At 54.6% G+C, this 13,572-nt stretch overlaps 3 protein-coding genes across 3 annotated transcripts; 1 reads left to right on the top strand and 2 right to left on the bottom strand.

Annotated features, from left to right (window-relative positions):
- Positions 1-1,906: 1,906 nt before the first annotated feature.
- On the bottom strand, positions 1,907-2,623 carry pac (Puromycin N-acetyltransferase; the record flags this gene model as incomplete). Its single annotated transcript, XM_032033385.1, has 1 exon — positions 1,907-2,623. The coding sequence occupies one exon, from the start codon at positions 2,621-2,623 to the stop codon at positions 1,907-1,909; it is 717 nt and encodes a 238-aa protein (XP_031887200.1).
- A 2,974-nt stretch (positions 2,624-5,597) lies between these two features.
- Positions 5,598-7,514, top strand: CGGC5_v015837 (uncharacterized protein; the record flags this gene model as incomplete). The annotated part of the gene is made up of 5 exons (XM_032033383.1): positions 5,598-5,821; positions 5,880-6,545; positions 6,598-6,966; positions 7,015-7,413; positions 7,466-7,514. 5 exons carry the CDS (start codon positions 5,598-5,600, stop codon positions 7,512-7,514), a joined length of 1,707 nt encoding a protein of 568 aa, XP_031887198.1.
- Positions 7,515-9,651: 2,137 nt separating this feature from the next.
- CGGC5_v015836 (Uncharacterized protein) lies at positions 9,652-11,221 on the bottom strand (the record flags this gene model as incomplete). The annotated part of the gene is made up of 5 exons (XM_066153327.1): positions 9,652-10,372; positions 10,427-10,569; positions 10,627-10,820; positions 10,886-11,086; positions 11,170-11,221. The coding sequence occupies 5 exons, from the start codon at positions 11,219-11,221 to the stop codon at positions 9,652-9,654; spliced, it is 1,311 nt and encodes a 436-aa protein (XP_066007232.1).
- Positions 11,222-13,572: the final 2,351 nt, after the last annotated feature.

The following is a 13,572-nucleotide window of genomic DNA, read 5'->3' as shown; positions in this document are numbered from 1 at the left end:
TGAACTTGATGTATTCTTGCTTAAATACACCACCCGTAGAGCGGAGAAACGAGGTCGATGAAAAAGCTCGTCCGTCAGTGTGCTCTAAATTTGCAGCTACCACACCACGCACACAACATTGGCGTAACTCCGGTGTTATTTCAACGGAGGTGGGGAAACTTCAACTACCTCTGATGATCTATTGTTGTTGTCGTTATGAGTCTAACTGTCGCAAGTGGCTGGGCTTTATAGACCCCCGCGCCGGGCCGGCTCAGCTCTAGGAAGAAGTACAGACGAGGGCATCGAATAACGTGATCTACATTTTAAATTGACGACCTGTTGGGATTTAATCTTTCCAAATGGCGCCAACAGCTGCCAATCGAACTTGAAAATTATCAGAGTGGTGCGGCCCCAAGCAGTCTTCTCAAGTGCCCCCCAAGACGCGAGAGAGTGCAGTGCCGCTCAAACACTGGGCTTGCGTGTATAACCTTCTCAACGGCGGGTGAAGATGCTAAACAGAGTGATCAGTAATATGAATGAAGACGAATTGCATCTCTTTCGGCCTCTGTACCAGGTCCTCTTGAGAGGCTTGTCCGGCTGTAGCGGCTGAGACACTACCTTCACTTCTGATCAACGCTCAAAAGTACCACGCCGCAACACATTAGCCCGGTTTCAGAGGCCATGCAACGATAAGAACAATTAAACACTGCCTGCCAGCAACACGGAAGCATCCTCTTGAAAAGTTATTTAAGACAGCCTTTCTTCTTAATTTCGATATATCGAGCGAATCGAACTTGGGCCTAATTTCGTTGCAATCCTAGAGGCTCTTGGTGTGGTAAGTTATGATGCTTGGTACTTCATCGGGCTGCCCTTGAGCACTTGATACCTATAGTTGAGCTTGTCTTAGTAAACCCTTCGTCGCTGGCTTCTATGTATACCGCTATGAACACAAGGACAATAAGACTGACGTGAAACCACAAACTTGGGAAATCGACAGACCTGATCTGATACTGAAGGCGTCTTTATGACCTACGGAGAGGGTTGTAGCAAGCAATTATGGCCCTCGCTGGGAGAAGGAATTTGTTGCGGATCTGTTTAAGAAGAAAATCAACCGAGACATCTCAATTCTCATAATTTATATGCCGAACGGAAACACAACTGGAGCTTGCCCCGCCAAAGAAGTCTCAGTATAAATGGCCCCCCTCTCAGTTGACGCTTCAGCTGCCCAGACAAGAAAATTCAAGACAACTTCATTGTCGTGTCTTATCACTTGGGCGGTGTCTTATCAAGCCCTTCGTTACACCTCAACGCCACTCAGACAATATCTGAAAGTTTATTGTTGATTCTTTAGGAGCCGCCTCGGGACATTTCACTTTGAATACACCCAGCGACAGAGATAAACTAGACCAACGACGCGGTGGTACATGTGTCCACGGTGAAGCACGGAAACCCCTATGCTGTCGGGCTTCATGTGGGCCGCTTTGAGTGTTTGCATTACCAAGTACCGATTCAAGCTCACATATTTGTTCCCGTATCAATAGTCAAGGGCATGATTAAATACAAAGGGGGGTAGCAGGCGATTCTCGTTGACATCAGTCCGATGATGAAAGATCTGCGGGGTTGAATTTTGATGATCTAACGCGGTGGCTCGTAGAATATAGAGATGTTGATTTCCCACCCAGAGTTTCACGAGATGTACCATATGATGGAGGCTTTGCATTACCGCATATCTCTTCATTGAGCAGCAAACATATCTTTAAGTAAAAGAAATACTTTCGTCTATCATGGATGGTCGTGAGCGAGGTCCAGAGTTGGGCCAAAAGCAGTGATATTGACCCTATTCCTCGTCGTCGTCATAGCCATACTCTCATCATCTCGTTCCTGTCTGCATAACATCATCTATATCTTCAGAGATATTTAAAGGGCTTCACTCCTTGAACATGATGAAACCACCATCCCAGTCCGCCAGCCGCCCAACGTTCGCCCGCCCCTTCACCTCAAAACCCAACCTCTCATAAAACGGCTCCACGCCCTTAAGGCCAATAAGCCACGCCGGCACGCCCTCCTCGTCAACGCGGCGCAGACTGTGCCTGACGAGAAGCGATCCATACCCCTTGCCCTGGCACTCGGGCAGAACGCCCAGCGTCGAAAGATACCATGCCGTCTTCCGCTTGGGGTGTTCCGGGTCATTGATCAAGGGGTCGCTGGCGATGTGCGAGTCGTCAAAGGCATCGATCATGTCCAAATTCCTCGACTTTGGAGGCCACAGATAACCCGCCAAGGAGTTGATGCCCAGAAGCACGGGCTTCAGCCAGCCGCGGACGGTGAACCAGCCCTCGTGGGCAGATTTCTCGGCTTCGGTGGGGTACGGCCGGCGCCACCACGCAAAGGCGACGACCCGCTCGCCGGACGACGATGCGGCGTCGGGAACCGTGAGGACATAGAAGAGCTGCTGCTCGGGGCCCCAGTAGCGAGCGTAGAAGAAGCGGTGTGCCCATGCTCGAAAGTCTTCTGGGTGTTCTTTTCTGTGAGGGTGCATCTTGTTGAAGATCCAATCATCGGCGAAGGCGGCCCTGAAGATCTCGGCGGCGGCTGCCACATCGGCGGAAGTGCCTTCTCGGATCCGGAATTCCGGCTCGGTCATGATTGCGATTTGCGGCGTAGATCTGGATTGGTGTAGGATGGTGGCTGATTGCCAGCGGCGAGATGCAAGAAATAGATCAGAGATTGAGGCGGAATTACCGATGATGCGAGTGAACTAAGGCAAGCTCCAAGACGGCGTCCTCGGCTTGCGGATGGTGGAGAAGGTTGGTTTGCATGCAATTGGCCAATGAGGTAATCCAAATCCACTTGCCCTCAATGGCATCATTCAGATGTTGATTGACTTGATAGGTGAGCTAGAAGCAAGGAGTGCGTTCCTTCGTCGAATCAGAATCTGAAGGATTTGTATTTAGCGGTATCATCGGGCCTGTACGGTGAAAGGACTGTGCAGGCCAATTTAAGGGCGGATGAACATCCTTGGCTTGTCAAGTTCAGGGCGGATGACTCAACCGGCAAGGCGCAACGCGGGGAACTGCTTCTCCAAAAGTTCCCCCAAAGTCCCATTTTGGCGCGCCGCAGACTGCATCACAACGGGGCCGGCCCGGACACGGAAGGCGGCAGTTGCCTCTTATCTCGCGATAGTGTACAATTTACTCTGTGCCTCGGTCAAGATCGCAGCGGAGAAAGATTTGTTTTGGGGGAAGATAAACGGTTGAGGGTTCCCACGATGCCAAGTCTGGGGACGGCTTCGGCTTGCCGAGCCGGAGATTTCAAACTTCGTCCCGAAGCCGATGCCGGTGGGTTGAAACACGGCCGCCGGCCAGTCATCTCGGCCAACCGCCGGCTGACATTCTCCAATAACCACTTTGGCCCCCAAATCCTCCCGGCACCAACACAGAGTATGGTTGGGCAGAATTTCAAGCTGTCCACATGTGATTCATGACTGCTATCCACCTCGAGCCGACCTGAACCTTGCTCGTGGGCTGTTTCCCCACGACGGAAAGACGGGACGGATGGCGAAGGTTGCACAGACTGGCGGCTCCGGATTCTTGGGACGCGGGATCTGCTTGGTCTTCGGGATTTGGTGGAATGCCGCTACTTTGAGCGTGGCGGAATAGGCGCAAGAACAAGCGGCAGTATCAACGGCGGCGGTGTGGCGGTTTGTCAGATATCGAGCTGGTTGCGGAGAGGGAGTTGCCGCAGATGCTGTGGAACGTCGGTTGGAAGCGGCAGGTGGTCGAGGATGAAGCCATTTTCACCCTGGGACGTCAGCCCTACAGAAGGGGCAGCAGAGCCAAGAATAAGGTGTAGGGGTGCCTTTGGGCTGACAGCTGCAAGTCGTCTTCCTGTGCGGGCCGGATTCGGGGAGGATGGGTGCCGTCATTGGCTCGAGGGGTCGGAAATGGAAGGTTGAAGGAAGGTCTTCTCCCCCCAGAATAAACGGGTGGTAAGACGTGCATGGCGCTATTCCTTGTGTCTGCAGCTGGCTTGGTGTTACGCCGAGACACACAGCAAAGAAGGATGCGTTGACGACGTGGGTTTGGTTTATTTGGGATGCAATCGGTGATATCAGTCGCCTCATTCGGAAACGCAGTCGTGGTGTGGTGGGATTCTGCGGGCAGACAAAAGGCGTGCAAACGACATGTGCCAGGGATGTTGAGTGTTGCGGCGAAGGGTCTAGGACGGATGCGGGACGAACGGTGGTCTTGCCCGTGGAGGACAGCTGCTGACTAACTCACATCGATTGATCATTGGGCAGGAAAGAGGGCCCAAGCGCGTGTCAATACGCGTCCCCGCAGGCAAGACATTTGGCGTCGCTGAAGAAGCATTTGAGCATGTTCTATTCTTTCATCTGGAATCCGTCTTTGACGATCTGGCAGCAAGGAAGATTCGAAATCCGAGGTCCTGGATCGGCCTAGCCTCTGCTGGAATGTGCGCCGTGTCTGAGGAGGCGATATTGGCCGCAATCGGCTCCATCGAGCTCTGGGCGCAACATTAGCCATGTGGAAAGGCGAATCGTCATTATCGAGGATGGAGTGCAATGAGATGATGGCAGCTGGTGGCATCACCCGTCTTGCTTGGTCCCACGTTGCGCAAGGTCAGAAATTAGTATGCATCCGGCGGCATACACGATGGTGGGCGTCTATTCCGTCTATTTCAAGTTACACACGCCTTCAACCGTCGTCTGTCAGGCCTTGGGGAGCGGTTGCCATGTTGCACAGGAAGATCCGACAGAGAACGGGAATTACTTGCACCTGGTGAGGTGTTTGCAGGGGACGTCCTTGCGGTGGTGTCTGTCTTGTTCGAGTTGGTGTGGTGTTTTCCCTCAGTCCCATGTCCAATGGTTCAGGGCAAGCTCAACAGTCTTCAGTGGCCCTCTATCGCAGTGTTGCAGCGGGGCCGGGATTAAAGCTCTATCGAGAAGGGATCCGCCCAGGTTGCCTCTACGCTCCCTTTTCTCAATGGCAAAGGAGGGGGCAAGCATGACGGGAGAGTCTGGGCCTGTGGAGCAAGTCCGGCACTAGATCCAGCTCACAATTGCTGTGACTGGTAGCCAAGTGCTCCTGCCTTACCTTAATAATCCTCACAGCCCAGCCCGATTGCCCAGCGATGCTCATCTCATAACGGAAGCTTGGCGGGAATTGCTGTTGCCGGTTGCTGGTGCTGTTGCTGCTACTGCTGCCGTTGCTTCGATCGGATCGTCGTTGTGCACCTCTCCTGCATGCCTCTTGGTTTGCTGTGCAGAGCTGTCCAGCACTTTTTTGGTGGAGGAAGCAAGACATTGCCCGCCATTTGCGGCACCTCTTGTCTTTGACCCGGGCTCTGCCAAAACTCACTGTCGTCGAGCTTTTTGTATTCTCTTTCCCCCGTCTGTTTCTGCTCTTCGTTTTCTGTCTTTCTGGTCACTCGCAAACTCTGCCGACTTTCTGCGCCAATTTTGAGTCGTCGTTTCGTCGTTCGCTTCGCCGCCACCCCCACCAACGACGGTTCGCCTCACTTTGTCTCCCACGACGTCGCGGCACACACGGCACGGCACGGAAGCCAAGGGGAACCAACCGGCATACGGAGAGACTGCGATGTCGTCGAGGCAGCTGCAGCGGCTCGCCGTCACGCCGCCGTCCGAAGACTCGGACAACGTCGTCCCGGGTTCGCGTTACACAAATCGTCAATCGCCTTCTTCTTCGAATCACCAGTCCCCCGCGGAAGCAGCCCCGCAACGCGCCCACCGGGCCTGCGAAAAATGCACGAGGACGAAGAAGAAATGTGACAAGGGCCTGCCCGCCTGTTCGAGATGCACCAGGTGAGTCAACGCCCCCAAAAATGCAGTGAAGCGCAGTCAATTTTGACGCAGCCAACAGACTCGCCACCAACTGCTGCTATGACTTTGTCGTCAACCCGCCATCACTGACCATTGTCGACCATGGCGTCGCGGCCCAGCAGCCGTACAACGCGGCTGGCGATCCGGGCTCCGCCTTCGAGTGGCTCAACCAGGTCGACTTCACCGCCAGCCAGATCATGCAGCTTTTGACCAGCCGCGGCGTCGACTGGAAGGCCTCAGTCGCGATGTATTTTGGTACAATCAACACATGGCTGGCCGTCATCCACCCCGAAGTCTGGGAGAGACGGGTCGCTGCCGCTCAACTCGAGACGAACCCTGACGACGTTGATCTGGCCCTCATGGTCTTGTGCATCCACCTGCTGACCATTTGGAACTGCGACGAGTTTTCCCCGACTGCCATGCTTGAGCATCCTCTGTATCAATCAGCCAAGAGGATATGGATTCTGAGGAAAGCCTTCAGCAAAGCCAAGATTGAGCACATCCAAGCGGGCGTCTTGATCTCTCTCTATGAGCTCGGCCACGGTAATATCTCCCGCTGCTACCAGACTTTTGGTGAGGCGGCTGCGATTGGCAAGGTCTTATATTTGAAGCCTGGAAAGTACGTCAAGGAGGAAGAGGACTTGCCTGCCGACCCCGAGGAAGAGCAGAAGCGAGCCCTCTGGTGGGTTCTCGTCATCATGGACAAGTAAGCGTGCCGTATCCCCGACGAGCCCCAATATCGATCACTGACTGCTCAGGATTTCTCACGAGCAATCTGCAACCCTGTGGACGCCGCTCCAGATGGACATGCCCGCAGAAGACGACCTGCTCCCAACCGAACACCACCTCTGGGATACTGAACAGAATAAAACAGTGAAGATGGTCAAGCGGTATCCAGTGACCATCCCGGCTTCAGTGCGAGTCGGCGCGTTTCAAAGGTCGTGTCAAGCGGCAATTCTCCTTGGCTACGCTTGCCATTGGGAGGTGGCCAGCGCCGAGCAGGAAGAGCCTCCAAGCGTGTACTCATTTGTGCAATTGGAGACAGCCACACGCAACCTCTGCGAAGCTCTCATCACGCGATCCGAGACATGGGGCGAGAACCTCAACACTTACGCCCTTTGCGCAAGGTTAGTTGTCCCTTATCTGACCTATAAATCAATACTTACATATAGTAGTCTCTTCTGCCTTCTCTTTTACTCCTTCATGTATTCGGCCAACCATCCGGACGCGCCGGCGCGCGACCCCGAGACAGACATGGAAATGAAGAAAGCCGTCGCTGGCATCAATTTCACCATTGGCCTGGTCATCGATGGCTCGAGAGGCATTTTCAACGCGTACACCAACCAGGATGAGGTCTTGGAGCATTGTGCGCCGGTGTGGCCTTATGCACAGTACCATACGATGCAACTTCTGTTCCATTACGAAGCCTTGCTGGAAGATGGGCCAGGCCAACTAGCAGAAGTCAGGCAGAGTGTGGAGAACACGGCAAAGAGATGGGGCTGTTGCCGCTGGCTGCTGGAGGAGTTTGATAGAGTCCAGGCTGCTAGAAGCGGCGGAGCCACGATGTGCAGAAAGTGAGTTAATATGCGTCAACTGTCTCTCCGGTTTCGAAGCTAACTCTACCAGGTGCACGCTCGGAAGTAGGGCTTGCGGACACTACCCATATTCCGACTGAAGGCCATGGAGATCCGATTATTCGACGAGCTCGGTTCCAGACCTGCCGGGTTAATAGTCCCATGTTTATCGGGCTACATTTATCGGCCTTGGCGTTTGACCACGGCCACAAGACGGCATTGACCTCCTTGCAAGCATACACGGGCGAGGGGGGCAACGTCTGGTCTGAAAGATTAATTGGAGACGAAGCTGACAAAGATGAGGCGTCGAGGAAGCGGCTTTCGACTTGGCAATTTCCACTTGATGATCTGTGTTGATCACAAGCACCGTCGCATGATTGGAGTGTCGTCGATACTCCGTCATTCACCAAGCGCTTGAGTCCCGGCTACACAGATGCTGGTTGCGACGAACCGTAATACCTGAAGCAGGATTTTCCGAGCCCCCACTTGCTATCGTCGGAGACCGGCAAAAATTGCTGTCGAAAGTGAGGCGGGGAAATCACCTGTGCGCTGAGATGCCCGATATGTTTCGTGCAGCTGAGTACCTGCGTGTGGTCGGGCAAAGGCCTTGTGGCAAAGCTGCTTACCAACGATGCGACAGCGATAGCGACGAGGCCTGTTTCTCTTGACAAGGCGCAACTGTGAGAGCTGCTGCAGGGAAATGCAACGCAGGCGGTTGATGGCGCTGGTTGCAGGGCCATTGTGGAGGCGCACGAAGAACTCATGGCTGCACAATTCGAGCATCCGCAGGAATCCGGAAAGCTTCGGGCTCGGATTATCTTGTGGAAGAGCCTCAGTTTCGCATGTGGGCAGAGGATCACTCAGATGACCACCTCACGGACTCCTGCACGTCGAGACTGCAGGTCAGCACATGGTGCACAAGTAAGCTTGTGATAGACGCCCAAGGCTGAAGGCTGAGTCTGCAGAAGGAGCCAAAACTTCAAAACGAGGTTCACGATCGACGGAAGGTTGACGTTCTGCAGCCCCCGCGAGAGGAGGTGGCATGGTTTTACAAACCCGTCCGAGCAGGTGCACTCAAGTTCTGCACGTCAAGCAGCTCAGGCCATTTTCTGACGAAACGCTGCACCCCATTTATTCTTCCGTGCCTTTTTATTCGTACTCGTGAGATTGCCTGTGTGAGGTCGGTGACCGCTGACGAAAGCGAACCCCGCAATCGCCGCATCATCTGCCGTGATCAACCTCGAGATGAGTGTCTTAGTTTGCGTTACCGCTGTGCCACCACGCAACGACGGAGAGATCAATTATTTCCCTTGCTGGCGCGTTCCAGTAGGTGAATGTCACAATCCAATGAGGGGTCCGTTATCAATCGAAGATCCGAGTCGGTCTGTGTCTGAGACATTCTCGTCTTGGCTGGGGATACCAACAGCTCTTTTGTTTGTTTGCCATCACCCCGATCTGCCTGCCGCCACCTCAAAGGAATGTTGTAGATTCATGTGTGTGCTTTATTCCGAATGCGGCTGAGCGATAAGACAGGGAAGTGTCTCTGTCTCTTTGGCAATATTTATTTTGGTGCTTTACCATCTAGTTTCCAGTCGCATCTTGGGGGTCGCAGGGCGAGATGACATGTCGTCGAAATAGCGAAAGGGAAGCAAGGCCTTTTTCGGAGAGAACTCAATCTAACCAAGCCAAGTCCACGCGAGTGGGATGCCGAAGCGAGGCCAAGACGTCGCTTCGCCGGGCTCTTCGCTGTTTCAACGTCCATTGACACACCAACGACCATGACACGTAAAGGCACGGCAAACACACAAGAAAAAGCGACCATGACAGCGACTGGGACGGATATCACCGGATCACGGCGGACGTTGCAAGTGTTTTTTGGTAGTTCGATTTTTTAGTTAGCTGTTTAGAGTCTTAGCTAGCTGTGTGGAAAGATTTTCGAGACTAAAAACCCGCCCGATTCTAGTAGTGGTTGTAGTAGTAGTAGTAGTAGTGTGGTATCCAAAGAAGCAGTGATGCGGCCGGTGTTTGTTGAAAAACAGACAGAAAACTCGGAACGCCATTCGGGAAATTTGCTTCAAATTCCTCGTCTTTCAGTTCACCCCGCCTGTCCCACAAAATCAAAGACCCCTTTCTCCGTATCGCACCCCGCCGCCAATGCAATGGAAACCTAGAAAAGACATAAAAAAAATGTAACCCGACCAAAAAAGGGTCGAGCGGTGATGGGTGCCGGCTTTGTCGTTATGCCGCGTTCCCCACCACCAAGATTAGGAGCATGCCGTTGAGCACGCAGGCAGCGATGAAGCTGCTGTAGACTGCCACGCGCTGCCACATGCCAATAGGGTCGCGGCGGTAGATCGTCATGCCCAGGGCGATACAAGCGCTGAATAGAGAAGCGACAACGCCGACCGTCACACCGGCGTCGACCTCGACGCGCATCTTGTGACGACCGGTCGTGATAAGGATGCCAGCGACGAGTAAAAGGAGAAAGGACATGAAGAAGCAGCCGATGGTGCTCCAGAACAGCACGCGCTCGCGGTACAGCCTCACATGTTGCTCGTTGATGCTCGGCAATGCGGCGTAGTGAGCAGCATATCCTGATGCTGGGATGCCGTCGGAGCTTGCATAGTCGTCGTCCGTATCCGTGCCGAGCGGCGAGATGCCGCCATAACTCTCCAACAGGGGACCGTTTCCGAGCAGACGTTGTCCTTCGGGCGTGTCCCGCTTCGAAAACCACGTCCTAGCGTGGCGGAAGGGTGCTGAGAGGATCGCGCGCATCGAGTCCAAGCCGGGGAAGCTTATGTCGTCGTCGGGGTTGATGTAGATGGCGTACTCGTCTTCGGGTCCTCCGCCTTCACTGCCATCATCATACTCGTTCCAGTAGTGCTGTTGCGGCTGGACAGGTTGACGGGGCGGTTGCCGCGCGGGAGGCAGCGGCGAGAAGAAATCGTTGGCAGACCCTCTACGGGACATGTTAGGCTTTCCGTCAGAGGAAGGCGAACTAGGCTCGCTCAACTGAGGAGTAGAAGTGCGCAGAGTGTTGAGAAGTTCTTCGTAACGGGTTTGAAGTTGGTTGAAGTCTCGGCGGGTGAAACTCTTGGGGTTGGCCAGAACGTTTTCGCGAAACCGCGCGCCGAGCGTGGGTGACCCTGTCCATTTCTTGACTCGCTGTCAGCGGGAGATAAGGCGGCGCATTGTGAGACGAAGGGAGCTTACCTTGTACTTCTTTGTGATCTTGCGGAAGGCGACAATCTGGGCATTGATAAAGCGGGCAAGAGCGAGGATGTCCTCGCCGCAGCGCAGCAGGTCCCTTTCGTACTTGGCGAATCGGCGGTGTCGCTTCAGGGAAACTTGGCCACCATCCTCGGCGCATTTGACCACGAGCTTCTGCACCTGATCGGAGACATGTTCTGCAGCACTCGTGTTAGCCAATTGGACTCGCACGCATGCATACTTGCTTATCGCAAAAACCTACGCATCCGTCTCGTAATCTCGTCCGCTTTGCTCGTCACGAAAAGGTCGACTCGATCATGCTGCTGGCACAGCTCATTGTAGAGGTTGTCCTCGAACCGCTTGAGGGAGGCATCTTGGTGGCCCGGGATGGCGATAGCGGTAGCCTGGTCGCGTGACGTGTGTACCTTGATTTCGTGTTTTAGGGAATTGTAGTCGACGTTATCTGTGAAAGCCTCCAGTCAGTCGGGAAGGTCTTCACATGCCAATTGGGTGGTGGGCCGGTAGTGCATCGACGGGGCAACGTACGTAGACTCCATTCTGGGACAGATTCCTGCTCGAGCTGTTCGCCGTATTTCATAGCCCTGAAATTCTCGCCTCTTGTTCGAGGGGGATCGTCGCCAATTGCGTGTGGTGAAGGGGTGACAGAAAGCGTGTGCGCTCGGCTGGGCTGGCTGTTTTTCAAGGACGGCGCGGAATCTTGTATTTAGTCAGGTCTGGTAGTGCCCCCGGGGAGTTGGGACTGGTTGGGTGTGGCAGAGATAAGCGGCCGGGGTCGGTGGTGCTCTGGGATGACGCAATGACGGTGACTCGGCCGTCAATTCGAAGCGGATGCGCAGGTGCAGGGAGAAGAAATATGGCACGGTCTATTGTACGGGTGGAATTATGTGCAGAGAGGCAGAAGAAGGTCGCGGAGAGGGTGCACGACTCGAATTGAAGAGAGCACTGCGGAAGGTTAAGTACGGTATGGACAGGAACGGGGATACGTATGAAGGCAAGGTGCCGTGGACTACTTACCTTAAGAAGGGCCAAAGTCTAAATAGAATGGAGATTGGAGAGATTGGAGAAAGCGAGCAGTAAGGTACCTCGAGCGGTACAGCGGTACAGCGGTACAGCGGTACAGCGGTATCCGTCACTGGGCAGTGGCTCTTCTTGCCTTGATAAAAAAAGGGCGACAGGGATCCGATGAGATGGACGAGGGGCGGGGAGTGCAAGACTGGCCGAGTGGACGGGGGGCGCGAGGCAGTGAAGGGTCTGGCTGCATGGATGCTGCTTCCATGGTTCAGGCCCAGTCCTGGTCGACTTGAGAGCAAGTGTCTGGGGGGTGGCTTGCGATAGGTGCGATACGGCGTCGTTTCCACTGGAGCGCTGAAGGAGGCAGTCCCGGTCTGTCTGTTCCAGCCCTTGGTCGTCGTCGACCGATACGTTCCCGGTACCCAGGCAGGTAAGCATCCAAACCACGGCTACGGTCACGTCTTCAACGTCGACCGCACGCAACCCGACTGGCTGTCTTCCAGGTGGTATGCGTACTTGTTTGATTTGTCGATGGTGTGGTCCCTATCTGCATCTTCTCACTTATCTCAACCAGCGCAGCCGGAAGAAGGAGGTGCGCAGAGGATCGCTGTCTGCAGCGGTAGCGGCTGCTGCATGCCTGCTCCCCAGAGTGAGAAATGGTTGCAAAACGTGCCTTGGCAGCTACGTCTTGGCTCGCAGCAGCAACTTGAAGCAACTGTGCAGCAACCCCCTCGACTCTATGACGCCGGTAGGTGCCACATTGTACACATGGGGGGACTTTATCTGCCAAGCAACCCGATGTACCTGTCTAGCGGCCATCGTGTATCATGAAGCGGAAGTGGCCTCTGCCTCTCTTTCTCTTTCCTCTCCATCTCTGTCTCCTCATGCGCGAGAAGCAGAGCTCAGCTGGGATCCAAGTCGGGTCTCGTCGGGTCTCCGCTCGCAGGGCGTTAGCACATTGGCGATATGACGATGGGTACGCAGACGGATGAGCTAGGGGAGGTCGAGCTGGAGCTGCAGCCGAAGCGGAACATTCGTGGACGGTGGACCGTGGAGGTGCATGTTTTGATGGCCCAGCGATGCCCACTCCGGGCCCGGGGTCGAATTCCTTCAGTTCAGGGTCCCTCCTTTTCATCATTGCTCGCCGATGCCCAACGGCCAGAGAGTTCCACTGGATGCGACTGCGCATTGGCACTTGCGGATAGTAGTAGTAAGTGCTACTTATCTCATGTTTCTCAGTGTGGACAAAACATACCTCTGCTGATTGCGTATGGATTGGCGCGGATTGTGAGATGGCCGTTACCCTTGACGTTGCAGTGTGAAGGTGCCGTTCTCGGCTCTCTCCTCGACTCTGTTTCGCTGCCGTTTCTGTGAGAGGCAGTTCCCTCCTGCCATGCAAGTCCATTGCTGCTACCGCAATTGCTCCTGCTCTTGCAGCAATAGGTACGAATAGCAACAGCAGCGGCAGGCAGGTGCAGGCATGGTGTCCCCACCAGGCCGGTGGACCTTCCCCTCGTCCACGTCGTGTGTCAGGGAAGGTGGTCCCAGTCATTGCTGCCCTGCGATACGGGACGCTGGAGGTTGACCCCCGTGCCTTCCCCCCTCCCCTCAGGTTAGGCAATTCTTGCTCATCTCGGCCATTCTTTCCCTCTGCGTCTCGACTTCTCCAACTTTCTCCCTCCCAAACCAGACAACATGGACTTTGGACTGAAGAGCCAACAACAATGATTTTTCTCGTCCTCGTGCCATGAGACTGCATCTCGCGCTGCTCGTGCCTCGTCTCGCGACTAAATCCGCCGAGCCGAGCCATGCCGCCAAAGGAATCGCAGTGGACATGGCGGTGGGAACGATGAAATCTCTGATTCGGAGCATCTCTTGTGTTCTAGCGCGACAGGGGCTGCAGTGACCACTCACAAT

The sequence above is a fragment of the Colletotrichum fructicola genome (assembly GCF_000319635.2).
Source record: "Colletotrichum fructicola Nara gc5 chromosome Unknown KSG_Nara_v1_contig10, whole genome shotgun sequence".
Taxonomy (NCBI): Eukaryota; Fungi; Ascomycota; class Sordariomycetes; order Glomerellales; family Glomerellaceae; genus Colletotrichum; species Colletotrichum fructicola.
Note: the sequence above shows the minus strand (reverse complement) of the source record. Positions and strands in the feature narration are given on the sequence as shown.